The sequence below is a fragment of the Ochotona princeps genome, chromosome X (genome assembly GCF_030435755.1).
Source record: "Ochotona princeps isolate mOchPri1 chromosome X, mOchPri1.hap1, whole genome shotgun sequence".
In the NCBI taxonomy this organism is placed as follows: Eukaryota; Metazoa; Chordata; class Mammalia; order Lagomorpha; family Ochotonidae; genus Ochotona; species Ochotona princeps.
The window spans coordinates 36459511-36486908 of record NC_080865.1 but is presented as its reverse complement, the minus strand read 5'-3'; the positions used below and the strand labels follow the sequence as shown (position 1 = coordinate 36486908).

The 27398-nt window shown below is 39.8% G+C and overlaps 1 protein-coding gene across 3 annotated transcripts in view; it reads left to right on the top strand.

The window, feature by feature from the left end:
• Window positions 1–325: 325 nt before the first annotated feature.
• Window positions 326–27398, top strand: part of HEPH (hephaestin) — an 86563-nt gene continuing 59490 nt past the window's right edge. Inside the window, exons 1-9 of one of the 3 annotated variants that reach the window (XM_058658720.1) lie at window positions 326–512; window positions 10773–10974; window positions 13195–13439; window positions 14993–15205; window positions 16601–16783; window positions 19142–19396; window positions 22742–22910; window positions 24020–24156; window positions 25574–25705. In XM_058658720.1, the coding sequence (XP_058514703.1) occupies window positions 10799–10974; window positions 13195–13439; window positions 14993–15205; window positions 16601–16783; window positions 19142–19396; window positions 22742–22910; window positions 24020–24156; window positions 25574–25705 (1510 nt within the window). In that variant the 5' untranslated portion in view covers window positions 326–512; window positions 10773–10798. Of the gene's footprint in view, window positions 513–1963; window positions 2117–10769; window positions 10975–13194; window positions 13440–14992; window positions 15206–16600; window positions 16784–19141; window positions 19397–22741; window positions 22911–24019; window positions 24157–25573; window positions 25706–27398 lie in introns of those variants that run through there. The other 2 variants (XM_058658718.1, XM_058658719.1) reach the window with 2 other exon arrangements.

The following is a 27398-nucleotide window of genomic DNA, read 5'->3' as shown; positions in this document are numbered from 1 at the left end:
CCCTTTTCTGTGTTGACTTAAGTGTGTCTATAATGACTTGTTTCGTGTTGTCTCTCATGAGTCACAGTAGAGACCTTAGTCCTTCCCCTCCCTGTCATAAATGCCTTTGAGCATGGACTTGGATCCCAACTTAATTGGTTTTTGACCACACCTCCCCCCTTCTAGCTTCAAGGTCCACGTCCATGCCAGGCAGATAACCCTCAGTGCTGTCGTGGCCTGATCTAGATTCCCTTAATAACCACTGAGTATTCTGAGGAAGCTAAGCTTGGTGGCTCCTCCCTTTCCTCTACTGGTGCTTTCACTTAACTTGTCCCTGGCTGCAGTTCCTCAGGCAGTTCCTTAGTGGAGCACCTCTAGTAGTTTATGACCTAGACTTTGCCCTACCAGCTCATTATTCAGAAAGTCTTCTTCCTTGGATTCGGCTCAAGACACTTTAAACTGGGGAGAGGAAAATGTCTCAGGATCACCTGGAGAACAGCATCCGTACCTAGCCAAGACCGCCTCATCACAAAGTAAGAATACCAGGTGGTGTGACTGCCACCATACCTGTCCCTTTTCTGTATCTGTTCCCAGTGGGCAGGTACAGCACTTTCCAAAGAGGCATGGAGCGTTGTACAGCATCTTTATGAAATTGTCATTTTTCCTTTATACTTTGGGTCTGTTAAATCTGTATCTCTTCCATTGTTAATAACTGGAATCTGCTTACTATATGGAATCCCAGGTATGCACATTTACAAAGCTGGGAATGTTCAAGAACCTCATTTGTATAAATGGAAATAGTGCAGAGGAGGAAAGGGGCTGTACCACTGCTATGCAGCTGATTATCCTCAGGGCAAGTGAGGCTGGAAACAAGGTTGCTTGATTGATGCCAGGGATTTTTTTCATCATCCTCCCTCTTTTAAGCACTATTAGGGAGGGCTGGTGGCTTTAAGCAAATTTAGCCTCCAGTTTTATCTGAAGTTTTAAGGGCCTATTTTGTGGTTTTGTTTTTTGATTTGTTTCGTTTTCATTTTAGGAAAAAAAAATGCATTTTTTTTTCTATTTTCTTTGTGTTTCAGCTGTTCACTTAAGCTCATCCAGGCTATCTTTTAACTCCTTTCGTTTTCTAAGAAGGAAAATGTGGATATTGTCCTGGGATTTCACTTTAGGATATTTTAGAAATGACAGTGGCAGAGCTATTGTGTATTTAAATGTCTATCAGTGAGTGGCATACAGTTGATCCTCAGTGTGAAATCTCTTCCCTCATCTCAAAAAAAAGTTCTGTTTCTCCCTGAAGCAGCACAGTGTTGTGGTGTCCTGGCTCAGTTTAGACCGAGCTAGCCCAATCTCTCTCTGACTTTCTAAGTGTGTAACCTTAGCAAGTTATCTCTGCTCTCAGAGCCAGGCTTTTTCTCAGCTGTAAATAGAATTAGAGTACTTGTGTCACGGGACAGTTGTGAGACTTAAATGAAAGCATGCATGTAAAGTGGTTAACACAGGGCCGGGCTTGTGGGGGGGGGGGGAGCTGTTTGTCTCATTGCCAGATTTGTTTTAATCTGTTACCAAAAATTCGTGCGCTCAGAAAACAGACAGTGCTGAGCACCGTGTTTCAGAGTGCTTCAGAGCAAAAAGGGAAAGACTGTGGATCCACTGGGGCTTTTTTCAAACCTGATAACCCTTGCAAAGAGCCACCTTTCTTAATGGAGTTGTTTCAATCCTCCCGTGAGCTTTGACCGGCTACAGGGACAATGCATTTTCCTTGCTACTTCAGCAAAGATCAACTGAAAAGCTGCAGTAAGACAATAGTAGCCCGCCTTCTTGGAATTCCTCCTGAGATCCTAGCCAGGATTTGGAAAACACCCGCATATGGTCAGAGAACCACCCCGGGTTTTGTACCAAACCAGCTGGAACAGGACATTCCAGTATTTAGCTTCTGCTAAAAGGGCACCTAGCACTGCCCCTCCCCCACTCTTCCACCCCAGTAACCCTTCCAAATTAGAGGCCTGGACTTAATTTACAAGAAAGGCCCTGTAACCCAGGATACTGACTGAGCAGGGCTGGCAGGCTCAGACTGGGGTCTGCAGTGCAACATCAATGGGCCGCTGACATGAATATGGAAGGGTTTTCTCTAGCAAAGGTAAGCTTTCTTTTCTCTCTTTCCAAACTTTACTTCACTTGCCTTCCTATGCAAATACAGTAATTCAGCTGGATTTAGGGAAATCTTGGGCTACTTGGGAGAGAAAGTCAGTGGCTGAGAAGTTGGAGGAAGTTTGCCTGGGTGTGAAAGTTAAACCAGACAATAGGCTCCTTTTGTTTCTCTCACCAAAACCTACAGGACCACACTGGGACAATCTTGGATTCCTACAGAAAATTAATTTTCCTGTCAAAACTGCTTGCTCATTTTCTGTTTCACAGGTTGGGGGTCTTATTGAAGTTATAGATCTGGGGACTACATAAATGGAAGGTTCAATTGTGCTTGATATCATATTCTGAGAGCAGATTGGAACTGAGCAAGTCAATTAATAGTAACTGAACTAAGCTATTACTGGAATGTTATTTTGCTCATAGTGTCCAAATAACAGAAATCTTTAAAAAATATTGGCTTATATTTGGGCTTTGTCAGTAACTTGCTACAAGACTTTGAATAAACTTTTCTGATCTCAGTTTGCTAGATATCATAACATGGTGGACATGGGATAAAAAAGAGATGGTTTTCTAAAGATTTAATATATTTTTGAATCATCTAAAACACACCCTTTTTTTCATTAATGAACACCCTGATGTAGTAAGCAATGCACTTTGCTAGAGCTCAAATATTCATTAGATTTTGCCTGAACCTCAAAACAATCATATGAAGTAAACATTGTTCTTTTTTTAATTAGAAAACTTAGGATCAAATAGGTGAAAATGATTGATTTACAGTCACATGCCTGTAACTGACAAGACATAGGGTTTAGATTAAAGTCTTTAACCTAAATTGAGTATGCTTTCTATCACAGGGTGAAGAAAATGCCACAAAGTATTAAGGAAGCAGAGGAACAAAAGATGAATCTACTGGAGGATTCTGTAGGAAAGCTGCTAAGAGTTGAGAGTGGACACCAAGGATAGTTGAGCATTTACTTATTTTGTTTACTTATTTATTTAGACTGAGTCTGTTCACATCAATTATCCCAACTGGGAAAGGGAGAGGGAGACGTAAGATGATAAACCAGCATTTGTAGCATTAAAAGAACCACTTGCAGATTCTAGGGAAAACAACAATGCGAATTGTCAGGAATCAGATGGCTCAGGTCCAGGTGACCCTGGGGGAACAGGCAGGTTAAGTAGGAGAGTAATCACATGGTACGGGCTTACTTCCCAAGTTCAGGCAAGATATCATTGCATGTTAACTAAATTATGTCTAATGATTTTTTCCTTCCTTTAAATGCTCTTCCTTATTTCTTTCTATTGCATTTTAACTTTTCCCCAGGACTCTTGCCCACTGAACATTTCATTTCGTTTTCCTAATTTATCCTTTTCTTTGCCATATCAGACTAGCCTTTTTATGTGGACTCAGAAAAGGGGAAATAATCTTTTTTTAAGTTATTTTATTTTTATTGGAAAGTCAGATATACAGAGAAGAGGAGACACAGAGAGGAACATCTTTCATCTGTTGATTCATTCCCCCAAGCAGCCACAATGGCTGGAGCTGAGCCCATCCGAAGCCAGGAGCCCAGAGCTTCTTCCGGGTCTCCCATGTGGGTGCAGGGTCCCAAGGCTTTGGGCTGTCCTAGATTGCCTTCCCAGGCCACAAGTAGGGAGCTGAATGGGAAGGGGGTCCACCAGGGCTAGAACCAGTACCCCTATGGGATTCTGGCGCATTCAGGGTGAGGACTATAGCCACTAGGCTACCATGCCCAGCACAGGGAAAAATCTTCTTGCTGAAGTAAAAAGTTTACAGAGGGCTTTCATAACTTTCATCTCATTTTGTCTTCAAACAAGTGAGTGGCCCAAAGCAGCAGACTGCCTCCATTTAAGAGATGAGTAAACTGGAGCTCAGAAGTTAGGTGACTTGCTCAAGGTCGTAAAGAAATAATGAGTCTGTAATCAGAGTCTTTTTTTTTTCTAGTTCCAGAATTATTTCCATTTTTACTATGTGCTATCCAAATGATCCTAATGGCATTGTATAAATTATTTCTTCTGCTTTTATATCATATGATAAAACACAATGATATAATGATGGTAATTACATAATATTCAGCTTTTGGGAGGAAAGAAGAATATTAATGAGACAAAAAGAAAACTAATACCAGATACTTGGTCTCAGATGGTGTATAATATTATCTTATTTAAATACATCTTAGAATAGTACTAAGTTTGCCTGACTCAGAAATTCTGGTTCTTCATGCTACATCACACTCCTTCCAAGAGGAAAAACAAATCTTAGCCTGGGGATGTGCATTCTCATACATACGCACATGTGCTTGTGTGCTTAGTGTGTGTCACTGTGTGCAAAAGGGATGGGTGAATACATGTTGTGACTATGTATAAAGTGAAAAGTTTTTGTGACAATGGCAAGCTGTATTATTTATTTATTTATTTTAAAGATTTATTCATTTTTATTGGAAAGGCAGATGTATAGAGACAAGGAGAGACAGAAAAATCTTCCATCTGCTGTTTCACTCTCCAAATGGCTGCAATGATTAGAACTGAACCAATTCAAAGCTAGGAGTCAGGAGCTTTTAGGTTTCCCATGTGGTTGCAGGGTCCCAAGACTTTGGATCATCTTCTACTGCTTTCCCAGACCATAAGCTGGCTGCTGGATGGGAAGTAGAGCAGCTGGGACATATAGAATCCTGGGGCTTGGAGGTGGAGGACTAGACAATTTAGTCATCATTCTGGCCTTTATTTATTTATTTACTTACTTATTTACTTTTTTTTTAAAGTATAACCATCACTCATTTTATTGTGGATTTGTTAAACATTAGTCAAAAACATATAGCGAATCATTCAATATTTAAAATACACTTGTGATTAATGTCAACTCATTGGCATTGATTCTATGGAAGTTGAGTAAATAACAGCCACTCCAATGGTTCTGGTGATGCATGGGAGCTAATTACAAAGTATATTTGTAAGTATCTTTTTGCTAAGCACAGCCAACCAATCTCCTCAGCATCACTCTTCACCCATGTATTCAAAGAATGTTCTCGCTCTGTCTCTCCAAAAGGGTGATGAAAGGCACATATGATAAATCTTCCTAGTTCTTACAGGAAGCGGAAGTAACAATTAGATAGGAGTTTCTCAAGCAAGACATTATTAAGGTCGACTCCGAGGACCTGGGAACTTGTTCGATTTCGCTTTGAGGGACGGGGGAACATTTGGTACAGTGTTTAAGATATTGCTTGGCTCTTTGACTTTCCAGATCAGAGTTTCTGGATTTGAATCGGCTCTTCTTCCACTTCCAGTGTTCTTAATAATGCAGAGCCTGAGAAGCAGAAGGTGTTGACTCAAGATCCTGTCTTCCGCATAGGACAGGAATGTGAGGCAAGCAGACCTTGTCAGCTTGAGCAGACGTTCTTTGCACAGTGTAGTGAGGAAGGGAAACTATGCTTGCTAAACAATCATTTCTTGTAAGAACAGTTATACCCGAAATACAAAAGGAATGACTTACATGAGATTTGTTTCCCTTCATATTGTATAATGAGCAAAAGAAAAAGAATTTGGTTTGCAATTATTTTACATTGAAAAAAAACCTGTAATAGTGTCCCTTCATTAAAGAGAAAGGGGATGGCAGGAATGGTAGTACAGCAGGTTCAGATGCCTCTTAGGACACAGACATTCCATAGGTGTGTTTGCTTCACGTCCTGGGTATCCAAGTTTCCTGCTCAAACATACCTTGAGGAGGCAGTAAATATATAAATCAATTCCACGGGTCCCTGCCACTGTGTGGGAGATCTTGGTAGAATTCTGAGTTCCTGGTTTCAATCTGGTTCTGCCTTGACTTATGACCATTTAGAAAGTAAACTAGTACATGATGATGTCTCTCTACTACCACTAAGGAAATAATTAGAAATTATTACAAAGAACTATACGCCAACAAATCCAATAACCACCTGGAAATGGAAAGATTCCTAGACTCCCACCACTTACCAAAACTCACCCCAGAAGCAACAGAAGACCTGAATAAACCCATTACCGAATCAGAGATAGAATCAGTGATTAAAGAGCTCCCAACAAAGAAAAGCCCAGGCCCAGATGGTTTTACTGCAGAATTCTACAAAACATTCCAACCAGAGCTAACCCCAATCCTTTACTTATTTATTCTTATCTATCCATCTTTCTTCCTTTCTTTCTTTCTTTAGGAGACAGACGGCAATTGATCTTTATGGGTGAAGACATTTATACTAGGGCTATTCATTTACTGTTAGATATATGAGGAGTGTGAAAACTTTATGCTGAACTTAAAAAAACAAACAAAAAAACCCACAATTTGTCTTTATTTGAAGCATTACAGAGTGAGAAAGAGGGACAGGAGAGGTGTCCCATCCATTGGTTCATTCCCCCAAATGGCTGCAATGGCTGGAACGGGCTGATCTTGAGTCAAGGGCCAGAATCCGGGAGCTTCCTTGTGGTCTCCCCATGTGGGTGCAGGGTCCCAAGGACTCTGACCATCCTCTGCTGCTTTCTTAAGTGATACGCAGAGAGCTTAATCAGAAGGAGAGCAAGTGGGACTCATACCAGCACCTGTATGGAATGGTGGCTTTGCAGGTGGAGACTTACCTTGCTACATCATGGTGCTGACCCCTGTGCTTTTGAATCTGGCTGGAACTTCTACCAGGGTTAGGTCATTGCCATCATTATTGCAAATATCACTTCTCTACCAACTGGTAGAGACATATAGTGTGCAGTCACATTAACATGCCCAGGTATGTCAGCATGCTGTTGCCTCCTTTTATCGGTGGTGTTTACCAGTTGCTTGAACCCTTTTTGGGGTCTCATTCCTTCTCCCCACATTGGTTTGGTATGGGCATCGACTTTGAATGGTGCACGTGGTGTAAGTTTCATTTATAAACCTGTTAACTCATCTGTAATGGTAGAAGCCATTCCTGCTTTTTCTTATACAAAATTTAAAAGACAAATATCATCTTGAATCAAGCACACCTACTCTGTTGGGCAAGTCTCACATTGCTCTATGCTACTGTTAGATGGGTCTTTTTTGTGCACATAAGTTCTTGTGTATTATACACTTACAGATATTAATTCATTTATTCCTCACAACTTTATAAGGTAGTTATTATTTTGAATTTCATTTTAAATGTGAAGACACTGTAGGTAGAGAAATGAAAATAGTTTCCAAAGCCACATGGCTAGGGAAAATACCACTAGGATTCATTTATGTAGCCTGATTCCAAAGCCTAAAAGTTGGATGCAACCTTTAGAAAGTGATTCTTGTCTTACAAGGTTTTTTTTTTCAGATGTAAATAAGCTGGCAGATATGAAAAAAGCACATTTATAGAGGAAACATCTAGGCAAATGTTAGGTAATTTTTTTTCCCATGGACTGTTTTTTATTGCCTTTGAACTATTAGTCACAATGACGCTAAGTGCTTGTTCATTGTATGCTGAAGGTCTATTAGTTTCTTCTGGGAACATTTCCAAGTTTACCATGTGCTTCTCTACTTGCGGAGCTCTTATCTGAGTCGCTCTTCTCTTCAAAGAGGTGAGTTCAAGGCACAGATACCTTGTTAATACCTCTCTGAGAAGAAAGTTTAAAGGAGGTTCAGGTTGTATCCATATTTGCAATGAAGCGAGAACCCAATGTCTCTATTGAGGGCTACAAGGCATGACTATCTGCGTGACTACAAACATGATATTTATGTGGACACATGTGAGTGCACCCATGTTTCACCAGTGAATGTGAATATTGGCAAGATGTGAGAGCTGGACAGACATATATATATATATATAAAATTAATATAAATATTTATATAAATATAAATCATATATATATAGTTTTGCATTTTCTCATTTCATTATCAAACTCATACAACTCTGAATAGGTTAGAACTGTATCTATAGCTCAGCATTGTATAGTCTCCTATTTTATACATAGGAAGACTGAGGATCAGTAAGGTAAAGAAACTTGCCTGCAATATTTGAGTCAGTAACAGAAGTTGAACTGGGTCCAACAGGTGGGGAAATGAAGGTTTGTGCCGCTTTATGTCACTTTAGCAACAACTGTTATGGCCCAATTATTGGGCTTCTATCACCATGTCTGGTGGTACAAGTAGAGACGGACCTCTAACATATGACATCTTCTCCAATTGGATTTATTGTACATTCTGGGAAATAAAGTTCATAAAGCAGCTCATGAGCTAGAAAGATAGCAATAATATAAAAACTGATTGAATCCAATTGAGTGTTACAGAGAGTGAGTAGTTCTTCAGAGGATAGTTTAAACGAGAGGGGCTAGAGGCTGCCCTCTGGGGCAATTGGGATTCAAGTTAACCAATACAGTAGAAATATAGAAATTATGGTGTAAGTGTATGAGGATAATTTATCGAAGTGTGGCCAGGAAGAAGGAAAAGGAAGAAACTCAGCAGTTACTGCCTTCCATTTTCCAAATATTGATTACATAAAGGTTCTTTCATGTAAATTTTCTGATACATTTCTCTAAGGCTGATGTTGTTATACATACTATACATATGAGAAAATAGATTCAGATTTATTAAGTTATATTCAAATCCACACAAATGTCAGTGGGAAGGCTAGATTTCAGGGAAAAAATCCTAAAACAGGTCTTTCCTTACATCAAAAGCTTTCTACAAAATGTATTATGGAGACTGGAGATTAAACTTTGGGTCACTTTTATCTGTGGAATAAACTGAGAGTCTGTGCAAAGTTCATAAGTCTGTTTCTTAACTGGGTAGCTATCAGGGTTTCTTAAACCTTTGTGAGTTTATGTATATCTTTGAATTTCTGTTTTTGATGATAGTCACTATCTCTTGTGCTTAGGCTAATATTTAGTGTAATGCTGTATATGAAACATCAAACATGGTGTTTAGTATGCAGTAATCTTTCAATGAGTGCTGCTGGCTCCCGTCAAAATCACTATCATTACCATTATTGTGAATACAGTCATGTGAGCATGGCTGTCTGCTTATAAAGTGATCATAATCACATGTATTTGCATGTTTCAGTGTATATTCTTTTGCTTAGTTATCGCTATAGGTATGAGCATATAGGTGTTCTGTGTATGTACACAGGTAGATGTGCAGGCATTATTTTGTGTAAGATGAAATAGCATGGTGATATGGTGATTTAAATTGCTGATATGGAAGTCAGTTCTTCCTAGGCTCAATTTCCAACTGATAATTAACTATATGTCCTTGGAAAAATCTTTCTTAGCTCTGTTGTTGCAGTTTTTACACTGTAACGTGGAGATAATAGGGGGCTTGTGAGAATTCAGTGATTTTAATTATTTTTTTAGCATCTCCGGGTGGGCTCAGTGATTTAATTTTGCAAAAACACTTAGAAGAACATGGGCACTATACACGGAGCAAATGCTGATTTGTTAGCATCATTATTATTTGTTATTTTGATGGTGAAACATATAGAACCATGTGACATTATGGTTCTTTATGTGGACACAAGTGTGTGCATCTCTGCTTTCAAGTGAGATTGCGTATGCATAGTACACAAGTATGTATATTGTGTCTGTGATATTATCTGTGTTACTGAGTTTGACTGCAGCTTCGGGAATGACTGTCTCATGTAAGTCCTAAGAAGTTTGACTTCTTAATTTTTGTACTTAAACGAGAGGCTCAAGGTTTGAGTATGATTCTGATTCCGTACTGGACCCATGAAAGGAGTTTGATTGTGCATAGCCTTGAGAACAAGTACAGAACATTTTTTTTTAGTTGAAACTATTTCTCTTGCATATTCCTATTTTTATTTTAAACTTTTCTTAGGGGTCTATACAAAAACACACAAAATTGTGTGTATTTATATATACAAATTGAACACTTCAGATAATCCGCATATAGGTTAAGAAACAGAATTTAACCCAGAAGTCTTTCTTGTCTTTGTTTCCCAGTTGCTGATCCCTACTTCAAGAGCAAATACTATCCTCACAAAAGATTACTTTTGACTGGTTTTGTACTTAGATAAATAAAATCACACATGTGTGTTTTCTTTCTGCAGCATCTTTGGGGTCATCCCTAACATTCCATGATTATCTCCATTTTATTGTTATTGTGATATATGATCCCATTGCATGAATAAACTGCAATTTACTCATCTACTGTATTGTTACTGAATATTTTTCAATATTTCCACTTTGGGTCTACAGATATTCTAGTAAATGTCTTTTGGTGCATCCTTCTTTATTATAAAACAATTTATAGATGGTGGGAAATGATAACAATAAACATTTTCTTTTGTCTAGGGGAAAATAGAGACAAAGAAATGATGGCTTGATTGAGCACTCAGTGAATCAGTAGCTAAATCCAACTTCAGATGCCTTTCTCCTGATTTGGGGGACATCTCAGATCCTTCTATCTATACCATTTTTCAGAGATCTCTTCTGGAGGAAGTGATACATGATTATTAGTATAGATGAATGTTTAACTTTACCTTGCAGAGTCTGATGTGTAGAAATCATTGAATATATGTTGAACTGAAAGGAATCAGTAAGATAGAAAAACCAGGTTAACTTTGTTTTAACATCCTAGTCATTCAATCTGGCTTTTTTTCCTTCAACTTTCTAGATACACGCAAAACCCCTTTGTTCTCTGTTTTCCACACCAGCAGCATTCATTTGCCTGTATCCTAGAGTGATGTGGGCCATGGAGCCAGGCCACCTGCTCTGGGCTCTGCTGTTCGTGCAGTCCTTGTGGCCCCAACTGACTGATGGGGCCACTCGAGTCTACTACCTGGGCATCCGGGATGTGCAGTGGAACTATGCCCCCAAGGGAAGGAATGTCATCACAAACCAACCTCTGGAGAATGACACGTAGGTTTAATCTCTTATGATATTACATTTGGAACTGGGAGTAAGGGACCACCTTAAGGGCAGAAAGTTTCCTCTGGAGAGTTGTTTCCAGGGAAATAGCTGAGGTCAGCTCCTAGCCTCTCTGAGCCACTGAGGAGTAGGTTTCTTGGGAAAAAGGTGAGATGTGTCAGAATCCAGAAGCATATGTGGAATCTGCTTTTCCACATGAGGTTTCTCAACGTGCTGAGAGACCTAAAATCAGTTTCATATTTCCTCAATTATAAGAAGATATCCATATTTCCACATGAATGTATTGATTTAGTAACAGATTTTTTTATTTTGAACATGTAATATTAAATATATGCAGAATTTTTCCATTGTGTGCAGTGGAGCTATGTTTCTATAGGTCAGTGAAAATGTACTGATTTCAGATTTATGGAAATAGGAAGAATTAAGGTAAGCTTTAGAATCAAGGCAATAGTAATAGCTATAAATTCTGCAACATCTCTGACAGACACCATACAAACTTACAAACTTTAGAGTGTAAGTATACTCCTTTTATAGGTGAAAAAAATAGAATCAGAATGGTCTAGTGACTTGTTGAAGTCCAGCAGAGAGTAAGTGAAATAATGAGGATTTGTGGTTGAAAATATGTGGGCAAAGCTGATATGATTCTAACCATTTTACCTCTCACAGATACTGTAGGATTGATCTTCTTTGTTTCTTTAAATAAGCCATTTCCACATATATCTGAAAAAAAAGTTTGTTAAACAATCTCTTGAAATTATGATTCACTTTATGTCTCCCAAATTTTAATCTTGTGAAGTTGACTAATATTTCTGAATTTTCTAGGAAGAGTTCTTTTTTTTAAAAGATGTATTCATTTTATTACAAAGTCAGATATACAGAGAGGAGGAGAGACAGAGAGGAAGATCTTCCGTCCGATGATTCACTCCCCAAGTGAGCCGCAACGGGCCGATGCGCGCCGATCCGAAGCCGGGAACCTGGAACCTCTTCCGGGTCTCCCACACGGGTGCAGGGTCCCAAGGCATTGGGCCGTCCTCAACTGCTTTCCCAGGCCACAAGCAGGGAGCTGGATGGGAAGTGGAGCTGCCGGGATTAGAACCGGCGCCCATATGGGATCCTGGGGCGTTCAAGGCGAGGACTTTAGCCGCTAGGCCACGCTTCCGGGCCCGTCTAGGAAGAATTCTAACAGGAAAAGCAGCTGCCTTTTAAAAATGTTCTATTCATTAACTCTTGCTTGTTTGGAAGTCACACACACACATACACACACAAACACATACATACACATACACCATGTTCTGTCCGGAGAGTCACCCCTTAAATCTCTGCAACAGTCAAGCTAAGCCAGGCTAAAATAAGAAGCTAGGAATATAATCCAGGTCCAGGTCTCCCATGAGGGTGGCAGGGACCAAGGCTCTTGACTCATCATATGTTGCTTCCCAGTATGTGTATCAGCAGGAACACTGTTCAGAAGGAGACGGAACTCAAACTAGGCACTCTGACATGGCACATGGCTCTGTGCCCTTATGCCCATCCAACTGTATCTCTTTTTTTTTGACACAAAATTGCCATCAAATTTTGGAGTCACACAGTACTTGCATTAAAATTTCCCTTGAGGGAATAAATTCATTATAGCTCATTCCTACTGCTCTGAAGTAATAGCCAACATTTATTGAGTTTTCATAATTTGTCAGACACTGTCTTAAAATATTTATGCACTTTTATTAACAATACAACCTTTTGAGTTAGACGCTATGATTCTCTCCATTTTAGAGATGGTAAAATTATGCACAGATAAGTAATTTGCTTAAATCCCACAAATTTTGAAACAGCAGAGTTGGTATTGGCCTGGATCCAGGGCTTGTGGTCATAACCACTACACTAAAAGACTTCAAATATATAGCAGGATGATGCTAAATCAATCTATGGCTATTTTGTCTATTTTCATATATTGAATTGAACAATGTAAAATTACTTTCTTGTTAGAAATGATTAGAAGTCAGCAGTTACATGTGCTTCTACTTACTGTTTCTATTATATGCCAGATATACCTAACACTTTCATGTTTTGATCAGTATAATCCAATTTCTTTTGTTCGGTTCTAAACAAAAAATGGACAATTTTTGAACACCTACCTTTGGAAAGTAGACTCCTAGAGGATTGAAGATGGTGACAAAATTGTGATGATCTATTTTCTTTTTTTTTTTTTTTTCCTAGAGTAGCTTCCAGCTTCCTTAAATCTGACAATAATCGGATAGGGAGAAACTACAAGAAGACCGTCTATAAGGAATACAAAGATGACTCATATAAGGATGAAGTGGCCCAGCCTGCCTGGCTGGGCTTCCTGGGGCCAGTGTTGCAGGCTGAGGTGGGAGATGTCATCCGTATCCATCTGAAGAATTTTGCCACACGTCCCTATACCATCCATCCTCATGGCGTTTTCTATGAGAAGGACTCAGAAGGTAAACCACTCTTTCTCCCATTACAAACAAATACAATTATACAAAAAAGATTTCCTTTCTTTTTGAAATTTAGAAACACACACAGTGAGAGATTGAGAGCAAGAGAGAAAGAGAGAGACCCCCACACCCCCCCCCCCTATATCCAGGGCAGAGCCAGGAACCACAACTGGGTCTCCTACACAGGTCGCAAGGTTCCAAGTAATTGGACCATCACTTCCTGTTCCCTATAATTGGCAGGAAGCTCAATGAAAAACAGGGTTGCTGGGACTCAATTTGATACTGTGATGTAGGATGCAAGTGTCTCAAGTAACATATTAACTTGCTGAGTCACAATGCACATCCCATTTTTCTTTATTAATCCAAGGTGACACATACTCTCCTCAGTGTAAAAAAACAGTTGTGTATGGGTGTGGGTTCCACTGTTCATGTACTGTCTGACTTGGGCAACACACTATGCCTTCTGGGCCTCAGATTTCCTATCAGGATGTTGCAACCTTACCTTTTATCACAAGGAGTTCTTGAACGACAATTTCATAGGCTTTTTGAATATGTTCTGAAAAGATAAGAGGATGCTATGAATGTCCGCGGAAGTTATTCTAGTGTAACACACAATCTTCTGAAAGTTCCATTTTCTTAAGAGGAAGTTGTTTCTTTATTTGTGTCTTAAACTGTCTCAGCAACAATGGACTGTAATAGTGATGACAGTGAGTAAGATTAGAGGGATGTCAAATATACTGGATGGGCCACTAACTTATTATTGTGGCCTGCACAAGTTTCTTTTCCTTAATTATATTTTTTTAGTGTTTATTTATTTATTTTAAAGGCATACTTACAGAGAGAGAGAGAGAGAGAGAGAGAGAGAGAGAGAGAGAGAACATCTTCCATCTACTGTTTCACTCTCTAAATGGCTGTAATAGCTGGAGCTGGACCAGATCAAAGCCAGGAGGCAGGACTTTCTCTGGGTCACCAGCATGGGTACAGGGGCTCAAGCTGCATCTTCTGCTGCTTTCCTGTGCACACTAGCAGGACGTGGGATCTAAAGTGGAACAGCTGAGACTTGAACCAGTGCCCTTATGGGATACTGGTACTATAGCTGGTGGCTTAAATTACTGTGCTATAGTGCTAGCCCTGTCCTTAATTTTCTCAGTGCAGGGAATGGGGCAAATAACTATTAAGTTGTCTTTAGAGTAAAGTTCTGAAATTGCTGCTTTATTTTTCAAAGTGAGTCCTGGAAAGGAGAAATTTCTGTCTTCTCCCTGGCTTCCAAGTCAGCAGTTTTGTACCGGAGCACCACCAGATTAGGCCAAGAAATACTTTCCTTTGTCCTAGCTTTTTCTCTTCATCCATTGCTGCCAGGAGGACTGGAATTCTTTGGATAAATGTTTCTTGCATTTGTGCCCTCCTCAGATTGTAAAGAATACTGTGCTGGATCTCAGAACCCTACATTCCACAGGCATGGACATAGGTGCCCCATATCAAGCTCTATCTTAGCTTATATATCTTTCATATTGTCACTCATGCTGGTCCTGGGAATGTGCTGTTTCATTTTCTAGGCTCCCTATACCCAGATGGCTCCTCTGGGCAGCTCAAAGCTGATGACTCTGTGCCTCCTGGTGGCAGCTATATCTACAATTGGACTATTCCAGAAGGCCATGCACCTACTGATGCTGACCCAGCATGCATCACATGGATCTACCATTCACATGTGGACGCGCCACGAGATGTTGCAACTGGTCTCATCGGGCCCCTCATAACCTGTAAAAAAGGTACAGGTCTCAAGGATGAGTAATGAAATGCAATTCTGGACATCTATGGGAAGTAGCAATGTAGTTAGATATTTGGCAACAGTCTGAAGTATGTTAATTCAGCACATTTGTTTGTTAGTAGGAATAAACCCTGACTGACGTCCCGTCTATGACTTCTGTTTTCAATTTTATTTCATTTCTTTCTTTCTTAGAGCAAGATTTTAAAATTTCATTTGAAAGGCATAGTTAGAGAGAGAGAGAGAGGGAGAGAGGGAGAGAGAGAGAGAGAGGTCTTCTATCTGCTGGGTTCATTCTCCAGATAGCTGCAATGGTTAGAGGACAAGTCAGGTTGAAGTCAGGACCAGGTGTGAGTGCAGCGACCCAAGAATGTGGGAATCATCCGATGCTTTCCTAGAGAAATTGGCAGGAAACTGTATCAAAAGAAGAGCAACCAGGATTTGAGTTGTCACCAATATGGGAATGCCGGTGTCGGAGGTGGTGGCTTACCCCACTATACCACAATGCCACTTCATTGTTATCTTTTTTGTTTCATTTTTAAAAGCTTTATGTATTTTTATCAGAAAGTCAGATATACAGAGAGGAAGAGAGATGGAGAGAAAGATGTTCCACCCACTGGTTTACTCCTCAAGTGGCCCCAATGGCTGGAGATGAGCCAATCCAAAGCCAGGAGCCAGTAACCTCCTCAGGGTCTCCCATGTGGGTGCAGGGTTCCAAGGCTTTGGGCTGTCCTAGATCGCCTTCCCAGGCCACAAGCAGGGAGCTGGATGGAAAGTGGAGTAGCCAGAATACGAACCGGTAACCATATGAGATGCTGGCGCATGTACGGTGATGATTTCAGCTACTAGGCTACCATGCCAGACCTGTTACCTTTTTTAATTTTTCTAAAATAACAAAAACAAAATAAGAAAACATAAACCAAACCCTATTGTTTTCTTCCTGTTTTTCCCAATTTTAATATATTAGTTATGGGTGGAGTCAAGTCAAACTGAGGTAAGATGTGTGGTGAAATTCAGGTATGAATACAATTGAAAGTGTGGCTTCAAGGTTTGGGGAAGCCTAAGGACGTGCTAGGGAATAGAAGGTGCTCAAGGAGCAGTGTGGCGTAAACATCAGGATGTTCAAAAACATACGTTCAGGCTCTTGGTCAAAGACACTGCAAAGACAGTGGGCTAGAATTATTCTAAATCTTATATATCCTACCTTGATTCAACTGAATTGGTGTTTTTTTACATGGGGAATCTGAACATGGAAATTAGTATTACTAAGTTATAGTTGCTTCCGTGCAGTAGACTTTTAATTCCCCCTCTATTCCTCTCCCTTTCTCTTGACACCCATGGCAATTCACTGTTGCCAAGGAAAGGAGGTTCTCCTTTATACTTTTCTCATTTAACCCAGGGATACTGGACAGGAACTCTCCTCCCCGGCGGCAGGATGTGGACCACAGTTTCTTTCTGCTCTTCAGTGTGGTAGATGAGAATCTTAGCTGGCATCTTGATGAGAACATTGCTACTTACTGCTCCAACCCTGCCTCAGTGGACAAAGAAGATGAGGGCTTTCAGGAGAGCAACAGGATGCACGGTAAGCTGGGAGGAGGTTTTCACATTTTGGCACTAAATGCTAGTAAAGGATTTCTATTGGGCCTCATATAATTTGGGCATTTTTATACTTGGTCCCTTTTTAATCCTCGTAAGAACCAGGAATAATAGGTGACATTTTGCTATTTTACCTGCAAGGAACTGATATTCCTAAAACTACGAGGCAAAAATGACTTAGCTGAAATACAAACTGTGATATCTCTGTGTAAGCTGTGTTCCTGCTATAGGCTACTCTGCTTAACAATGGGAAATAAATATTTCAGGTTGTTGACTCCAGAGTCGTATTTTACAAGCTGAATCACTTTGGTGTGGGTTCTTAAACTGTGCTCACATTGCTTTGAAAAGGATGCAAGCTAGAAGAATTATCCATTTTGTAGAGAAAAAAGCTGGTTGCCTTCAAGCTACCTCATGTGTATCCTTCATTCTACTTTAGATTTCTGTCTGCAAGGAAACCTACTTGTCAACTAAATTAAAACAAACTGTCAGTATGTGTTTATCATAGCAACTGAGGTACTGGTTTTAAGATGCTCTGTCACACATCCGGGAGTTGGAATTCAATTCCCAAATCCAGCTGTTGATTCCAGGTCCTAACTCTGACCCTGAGTATCCTTACTGATGGCTCAAGTAGATGAGTTTCTGACCCGCTACATGAATTCCCGATTTCCTGTTTCGGATCAGCCCAGTCCTAGCTGTTGCGGGCATTTGGGGAGTGAACAAGTGGGTGGAAATGCTCTCTATCCTTTTCAAATAAACAAATAGAAGTTTTAAAAAAAGCACAACAAATGAAACAAAAGGCACAAAATCCCCCAAAGTATAAATGGAGAACTGAGAACTGATTTTACGAATAAAAAGTTTATTTTTATTTATTTATTTATTTATTTATTTATTTATTTATTTATTCGTTTATTTATTTATTTATTTATTTAATGAAAGAGAGAGAGAGATCTTTCGTCTTTTGGTTTTCTTCCCAAATGCCTACAACAGCCAGGGCTATGCGAATCAAAGCCAGAATCACAGACTTGGGTCTGAGTCTCCTGGATGGGTAGCTGGGACCCAAGTTCTTTGCCTCCCAGAGACATTATCAAAAAGTCAGATTGTGAGCAGTGTAGTTAACACTCTGATAAGGGATGCTGCCATCCCAAGTGACAGAAGGCTTAACCTGCTGTACCATATGTCCATCTTATTTTGTTTTCTTTTAATTAAGGAAATGGTTTGCCTATCTTTGGTGACAGTGGTGGACTGAAAGCTAGACATTCTCAAGGATAGGGAAAAATTTCAAGGGAAAGATGTAAGTGATGGATTAAGAAGTTCAAATTCCTCTTTTGTGTTACACCAATTGTTTATAATGGCCATAATATCTCTTTGTTCATTTAACACTTGACCCATGCAAATTTAAGAACGAAATTGACCTAAAAGGAAAGAGTAGCTTGAAAATAACTTCATTCCCTAGACAACATTCAGAGATTACTGGTTAGGAATATTTGTGCTATCATTTAATTGCTGATTAGTCTTCAAAGGGAAATAACTTAAATCTCTTGGCCTTAGTTTTCTCCTTCTTTTGAATGACACACATCTGTGTATTTTTTTTTAAGGATTGTATGTAAAATTTAAATGAGATTATACACATTGTCAGGACAGCATGATGTTTAAAACCTCATGTAAATGTCACTTATTTTTGTTGTGTTTGCCTTAATTTAAGATGATACGATGTTATGTATAACATGTTATGTTATGAATGTTATATGTTGTGTATAAACTAAAATTGAAGTGTAGGTGAGGTGGTCACAGAAGGTGGCTGGGAACTCGCATTTACTTGTAACATGTTGGTTACTCATTACTATGTCAATTAATTCCATAGTGATGTAAATTTTTGCTGATGGTATGTTGGAGCTTTCAATTGACTGGGATGATACTCTGCTGGCTCTGTCTTCAGACCAGAGAGGGTATACCTAAGAAGCTGTTGAACTTGACTGGACAATAAGATGCTGGACTCTATGTTTGGTATATGCTTGCAATGGGGGAATCTCAACTGAACTTGAGCTGTGGTTATGCAACAAGGTGGAGGAATCCACCATGGTGGGAGGGTTTGGGGAGGGGTGGGGAGAACCCAAGTACCTATGTAACTGTATTACATAATACAATGTAATTAATGAAGAAAAAAAATAAAACACACAAATCAGAAAAAAATAAAATAAAAAAAAATTTAAATGGGATTAAACACATTGTCAGGACAGCATGATGTTTAAAACCTCATGTAAATGTCACTTATTTTTGTTGTGTCAGATGCTAAGATTTTTCCTGTTGGCTATCCTTTTCTAACTCTGATGATTTTCTTTTCCAGCAATCAATGGCTTTGTCTTTGGGAACTTACCAGAACTGAGCATGTGTGCTCAGAGGCGTGTGGCCTGGCACTTGTTTGGCATGGGCAATGAAGTAGATGTGCACACAGTTTTCTTTCATGGACAGATGCTGACCACTCGTGGACACCGCACTGATGTGGCTCAGCTCTTTCCTGCCACCTTCGTGACTGCTGAGATGGTCCCCCAAGTGCCTGGCACATGGTTAATTAGCTGTCAAGTGAATAGTCATTTACAAGGTGAGATTTAACATTTCTGATTTGTGCTTTAGCAGGGCGATGTCAATAATGGTGAACAGGAGATTGGGCTTCTATCCTGGAGTCAAAAGATGGATGTTCTAGGCGCGGCATCTTGGTATAAAGGTGAAAAACTAGATTAGAAGTCAAAACATCCAGATACTTTCCTGGCCCTGCCGTTAGCTTTCTGTGTCACCTTGGCAGTTCTCTTTGAGTTTACTCTTCCCCATTTACTAACATAAGACAGCCTAAATGTGGATAGCTGCATTTTGAGCTGCCATATTTAAAAATACTTAGACTTATTTGAAAGTCAGAGGGACAGAGACAGAAACACATTCTCCAATTTCTATTTTATTCCTCAAACATCTGCTACAGCTGGGGCTGATTCAGGCGAACAGTAAGAGCTCTTGCTTTCCCCATCTTGGTGGTGTGGTAGGGGCCCAAGTAGGTGGGCAATCTTCTACCGTTTTCCAAAGGAAATCAGCAGAAAACTGGGTCAGAGGTAGAGCAGGTAGAACTCAAATTAGCACTCTAATATAGGATTTCAATATCGCAAGCAGCAATCTAACCCACTATGCCACAATATCAGCCATATTTTGATCAGAATTCTAGCAAATGAAGTCACAGACTTATTTGAGGTTTATTGAAAACAGTGAAGGGAATATTAGTTAAAAGGAAATGATTATGCAAATGATTATGGAGTGTTGTAGGAAAGTATAAGGTTCCCACCCCCCCTTGGAGGGTTAGTGATTTAATGTAATGGTTCAATGCTTTGAGAAGCATCCAAAAGGAAGAAAATAGATGAGGAAACAACGAGTATTGGGTAAGTAAATTAGAAGGCTTGTGTTGTACCATCTGCTCTAAAAAAACTCATCACATGGGTTTGTCAAGTCCCTTCCCATTTCCAGACCTCATTTATTAGATCTATACAATGAAGGAGTTGGTCTAAATATTCTAAAAATCCTGCACAGATTTTACTTTTCAGAATGATTTGATACATTCTTAATTAGGAGGTTTTCAGGGAAGTATTATTGTCAGTATGTGAAAGCAGGGTCTTGCATGATAGCTCTGACCTAGTAGGAGAAGTCAGTTACATGTTCTCTACCATCTAGTGTCTGTTCTCGAAATTAAAGTTGCCTGGGTCATAGCACATGCATATACATTGTATTTAGGGATGCATGTGTAGTAGAATTAGCATGAACATTAAAATCTGACAAGTCTCAGGGCATGGCGGGATAGGTTAGCAGATAAATCCTTGTCTGACAAATGCTGGGATTTCGTATGGGTGCTGGTTTGTGTCCCTGCTGCTCCACTTCCTTTCTAGCTCCCTGCTTGTGACCTGGGAAAGCTACAGAAGATGGCCCAAAACCTTGGGACCCTGCACCCGTGTGGGGAGACCTGGAGCAGTCTCCTGGCTCCTGGATTTGGATTGGCTCATTTTTGACCATTGTGGCCATTTGGGGAGTAAGTCAGCAGATGGAAGAGCTTTCTCTCTGTCTTCCTTTCTGTATGTCTGGCTTTCCAATAAAAGTAAATACATCTTTTAAAAAAGTATTTGGTAAAGCTGGGTATAAATCCTCGTTTCACAACTGGTTCTGCTACTTTTGGTGTGTCATGTCACCTTGGTGAACCTCAGTTTTCTTATCAGAGGTTGGAAATAATGATTCTTCACTCACAATGTTGTAATGAGGTCTCATATATTTACGATTTTGGAAAGTAAAAACCAAGTGTGATGGTGTGACCAAGACAACAGAAATAAGAGAAAGAAACTGAGCACTCAAGATCTTAGTTTGAAAGATGGGAGTTTTTCTTTTTTTAACCTAATTACTTACTATTTTGAAAGTCAGAATTACAAAGTGGGAAGGGAACACACACATACACACACCACAGATCTTGTGCTGATTCATTCATCATATGGCTACAATGACCAGCACTGAGATAGACCAAATCTTGGAGCCAGGAAGGTTATCTGGGTTTCCTACAGGAGTGGCAAGGGTCCGAGGACTTGAGACATCTATTACTGCTATTTTCCAGGACTTCAGCTGGAAGATAGCTAGGAAGTGGAGCAACTGAGACATGAATTGGTGCCCTTATGTAATGTCGGTGTCACAGGCAGCAGCTTGATGGAGTTTAAGCCTTAATTCTACCATATAACATATTTACAATTGCAAGCAAGTTAATTAACCTCTCTGAGCCTTGATTTTTCTTCCCCTGAAAAGAGGAGACACTAAAATTCTATTTTACATGATGTTTGTGAATATTGATGGAAATACTGTACAGTATGGCAAATAACACATATTAAACAAGAGTTAACATCATTTGCTCCTCATTCTTCACACCTCAGATTTCCAATTTACTCTATTGGGAATCTCCTTGAGCTATTATGATATTCAAATGGGATAATGTAGCCAAATTATGTCTGCTATAACTTGCTAAGCATATAAAATAATCCCAAAATCTACATTTCCCTGAAAGTTCCAAGTCTGAAGCTTCATAACCATGTTTTAAAGATGTTCCATTCTGAAGGGCTAGTGTTTTGGTCTAGTGGGTAAAGTCATGGCCTACAATGCTCGCATCCTACATGGGTCTGAGTTCGTGGCCCACTGCAGATACAGTTCTCTGGTAATAGCCTCAGGAAAGCAAGGGAACATAGCTGAGGTACTCAAGCCCCTGCTACCCATGTTGGAAATATAGAAAAAGCTCCTGGTTCCTGGCTTCGAATTGGCTTGGCTCTGTTCATTGCAGTCATCTGGGGAGTGAGCTAGTGGATGGAAAACCTCTCTCTCTCTCTCTCTCTCTCTCTCTCTCTCTCTCTCTCTCTTTCTGTCTCATCTCTCTCTTTAACTGTGACATCCAAACAAATAAATAAGTCGTTTAAAAAGATATTTCTTTTGGGGAAACATCCTAGTTTATAAATAATGTAACCCTCTTTTTTTTCTTTGATTCTTCCACCAATTCTGTGAGGTGTATTTTCCTATTTTCCCCATTTACAAAAGAAGGGATATCAGATGAAAGAAATGACATGTCTAAGGACCTAGAGCGTGATAGATAGAGTCTGAGACTGAACCCAGGACTCCTGACTATAGTGTATGTGACATTGCTACAGTGTGAGCCTTTTTACGGGGCAGGGCAAAGGAACTGATAAATTATTTGTGGTTCCTTGGGAAGATGGATGTTCCTAAATATTCACCCGGGTTTTCTTTTCAATCCAGGTTAAGAAATGAATGAAAGAGACCCATTTTGGGGCAGGGACAAAGAGCCAGGGAAAGGGCGGAAGGAGAAAATACTGGGAGAAATAAAAGGGTAGTTAGAAATCCTGATTGGGTAGCTGTAATATTCTTCCTGCAGATGGCATGCAAGCACTCTACAATATCAAGTCTTGCTCCACGACTCCTCCTGTGAACCGGCTCACAGGCAAAGTTCGGCAGTACTTCATTGAAGCCCATGAGATTCGATGGAACTATGGCCCAATGGAGCATGATGGGAGTACTGGGAAGAGTTTGAAAGAGCCAGGCAGGTAAGAGGCAAGCATGTAAGAGGATTCTTTCTCCCTACTGTCAGTGTCAGCCCAAACACTATTTATCTCTTTTCCACAAATTTCACTTTGTGGCTTTAACCATTGTCTGGCTGGGTTTAAATGACACAACTATTAAGTTCTTGTGGCCTCCTAGAGAGCTTGCTTTTGCAGAAGTTACAAGTAAAGGAGAAGTTTGTGTTCTTTTACAGCACATTGACTGTAAAGGATCCAAGCTGAGCTTGAGGTTGGCTGGTTTAAAATTCTTGGCCATATTTAGAAGGAAAAACTTAGGTAAATTTTTTCTATTTTGTTTGCGCTGTATTACTTGCTCCTTCCTTCCTTTTCCATAGTCTGAAGGAGGCATTTGAGCAGAGGTATAAAAGGAAGTCTAAGAAACGTAGGAGGAAGAGAAACAAACGGCCTTTTAGGAGGATTTCCCAAAAATTTCCTGTCTCATTCAAGACAGGAGTTTAATGCCCTACTTAGCTCTTAGGTTCATAACTGTCCAGGCAATCAATGGTGGCAGGGTTCTCACAGAAGAGGATCTTGGTAATTGGTTAGGAGACACTTGGGGAAGACCCTGGGGCATTCGTTGTGTTTATTGTTGCAGAAGGAAGTAAGAGAGACAATCTGCAGAGAACTCAGGCAAGTCAGTGCACGACTCTCAGCATGGCTTCTGTGATCTCCAACTAGGTTTCTCAACTTAGTAGGCTTTCATTGTGGAGTGAGACTTTTCTTGATTAAGGAGAGGAAAAGGATTATGAATATCTGAGAATGATTAAGGACAGATGTAGGTTGTTTAACTCTGTAGAGAAGTATTTATACTGTCTGGACTTTAAAGCCAAAATATTTCTGCCCACTACAAAGAATAACTCAATTAAGCTCTCTAATGGTAAAAGGGATTGAATTCTCTGAAAATGAGTATCCTGTCTTTGGAAAGCTCAACTAGAAGCTGTACATCAATTTTTAGTGCTGTCAACTGTTTGGAATTAGTCTGGATGATCTCTGAAATTCTTCCTAGTGATGAAGATTCATAATTTGGTGAGATTTAGGATGAGTCTATTTGATGTCAAATAAAAATTGCATGACATTTCCATCCTATGTGCCAGTGGTTCAAATAAGTTCTTTCAGAAGAGCCCCAGCAGAATTGGAGGAACTTACTGGAAAGTTCGATATGAAGCCTTCCAAGATGAGACATTCCAGGAGAAGATACAACTGGAGGAAGATAAACACCTTGGGATTTTGGGTGAGAAATCTTTAACTTACTGATTAGAGACACATAAGTGAGTAGGTCTTAGAAACTGAACCCTGTGGGGATGAGGAACACATGATAGATTAATATATTTCTAAGTGAGTCCCAAATGAGTCTTTTCCGGAAAAAAGATTATAAATCCGAGTGCATTTTAAAAACAGTAAAAACATAGGCAGTATGCTGTGTTGCAGGATTTCTAAAAGCCTTGAATACATTGCTGTTCATCATAAATTCCCCAAATGAGAACTGAGCGCATAGCATTTCTCATACTTTTTTTTGAGGGGGGGAGGCCTGGGGGGTAATATGACATATTTCAGTACCACTTTTAGGCAGATCGCATTTTAAAATTTACCTCTCTAGGGATATTTCCAAAAGATTATACAAGGGAGTAAAATTGTCCAGATGCTTGACATTCTGGAGCCAGGAGCAGATTGATATGGCACACATATATGTTTGTTATTAGTGAAGGGTATAGAACCAGGATTAGAGAAGATATGTAGAAACTCTGAAACATATTATTAAAGAGCATATAATCAAGGTTGCATGTATTGACTTGGTTGAATCAGATAATAAGAGAAAACTCTGAAAATAAAAATAATACAATGAGCCACATATTCTGGGGATGGGTTATGTCAGGTGATTCTGGATCTGGAAATGGAAAGTAGGCTCTCCATCATTGGTAGATAGACATAAGGAGGGAAATGTATATTATGAAAGAGGAAATATGGTATATGTGAAAGAATTATCATGGATATGATCATTTCAGCAGAGGTGAGGTAATTCAACAGGAAATAAAATTAGAATCTCTGCCTTATGCTTAGAACCAGTGGCTAAAGTACTATCTTGACACTGATTGAACTTAAAGTGGATTAAGCTAGCTCAAAGGTGGTGGTAATGATATCCAGAGAATTCCAGGGTTAGTGGTTAGCCTGCCATGTCCAGAGCTTGAGTTAAGGATAGGATAATTCTCTTTGCTACTTGGAATTGCTTTATGATTTAGGTAAGTCTGTATCCCTACCAAGACATACAACTTAGGATCCAGGGAAATAAAATTAGGGGATATGACAGTAGGTGAAAGAATGTGTTGGCCTCAGACATTGGCTCTACAACTGATTAGTTAGTTGAATTTGGGTAGGTCAATCCTACTTCCCTAACTGAAGTTTCCCCCTTCATAAAATGGAGATAATAATTCTTGCCATTTACACTTGATGATAATGTTTGAGAACTAAAATGAGATCAGCATTTATTGTTACTGTAAATTGCAATATACTTGGGAGTGATTATTACTACAAAGTGAAGAGAGTCCTGTTTTAAACTTTCACTTCCTTTCTTTTATTCCTTCTCCTTCTGTTTGCTTCCTCCCCAGTCATTCCTGTTTTCATTCTCATTGTCTCTTCTTCCCATTTTCCAGGGCCTGTGATCCGGGCTGAGGTGGGTGATACTATCCAGGTGATCTTCTACAACCGAGCTTCCCAGCCATTCAGCATACAACCCCATGGGGTCTTTTATGAGAAAGATTACGAGGGCACTGTGTACAATGATGGTGAGCTGGAAGGGTTTTTAATACATGTGGACTGCAACTGGCACTGCGTGGCTCTAGATGAGAGATACATAAGGGGAAAGGAAAATTAGGAAGAATTCATTACAACGTGCACATGTTGTTGAATAGATGAATGAATGAAATAATAGTGAAACATAGCTGGATTCAATGATAGGAGAAAACTTTAGGATAAGTATTTAAATATATTCTGATTTTAAAAATATAAAGGGAACACAATTTTGCCATACACACTTTGACAGCTTTTTGACATTTTTATGTGTATAAATTTATATATTTGTAGGTATGAACTTGTATGTGTATAGTTTCACATCCTACAATTACATTATATTTGTTTTCCAGGTATTCAAAACATTTTTTAAAATTTTTGAGAGAGTTACAGATAGAGGAGGAGACACAACACACACACACACACACACACACACACACACACACACACACACAATCGATCAATCTTCCATCCACTGATTCACTTCCCAAATGGCCACAATAGCCAGGGCAGTCCAAGGTTGAAGTCAATAACCCAGAACTTCTGGATTTCCCACATGAGTGTTGTGGCTCAAGCACTTGAGCCATTCTTCTTCTACTCCCCCAGGTATATTAGCAAGGAATTGAATGGGAAGTGTAGGTGCCTGGACTTGAACTGGTGTCCACATGGGATTTTGGCATCAGAGGCAGAGGGTTACACTGATATGCCACAATTCCAGTGCAATAAACATTTAAAAAATTTTATCAAAAGCATTTGGCATAATTTACTTACCTTTCCTTTTTTCCTTTTTTAATTTTTAAATTTATTTTATTTTTGATGCTGTTTACATAGTGAAAAAAGATGTATTGCCCATATAGACTACTGATTAGGGTGGGGAGGGTCAAGGAATGGAGGAAAGTGGATGAGACAACTACTCCCAACCTTATTTTTTTCCCCCTGTATCTGTAGAAAGTGGAGAGAGAAGGGGAGAGGGTCATTCCCAACAGCCCAACTGCATCAATACCCCGGGGGTGGAGGACAGCCACCTGATCTCATCCCAGGGTCCCAGATGTGGAGCATGTTCCGAGGGTACTGCTTAAGTGGTTTTGATAGTTTCAAGATGTTGTTGATTTCATTGCTCTGAGGCTGAAGAAATCCTTCCAAGGTCCATTGGCTGACATAGTCCACCTTAGAGTCTACATACACCCAGATACTCACTGTCAAATCTTGGCTGGGAGAGCTGTTCAATTTGTTCTTCCTTCTGTGGTACTAGATATTCTCTGCAGGCCTCAAGTCACTGGATGTTGGGTCCCTCATATACATCTGGGCATGCCGTCCACTGCACAGGCCTCAACAACAGAGCAGACTCAATTCTGACACATGTAATCCACAGACCATAGATCCTGTGATGTTTTTTTTTTTTTTTCCTGGGGTGGCAGGTTTGAGCCTAGTGATCCAGTTGGGGAAGTGCAAAGAATTCTCACTAGAGGTGACCCCAGACCTGATGCCTGTGTGTGTCATCCAGTGTGGTGTCTAGATTAGTCCATCACCCAGATCAGCCTACACATACACTGATGGTGGTTATAGTTGCCCAGTCAATTCTGTCCCAAGCCACATCTTATGTGCAAACCAATGGATGCTGCGGCCCAGCCCATCCCTGCCCACCATGCACTTGGCCCTCATATACACCAGTGGGAACTTCAGCCTAAT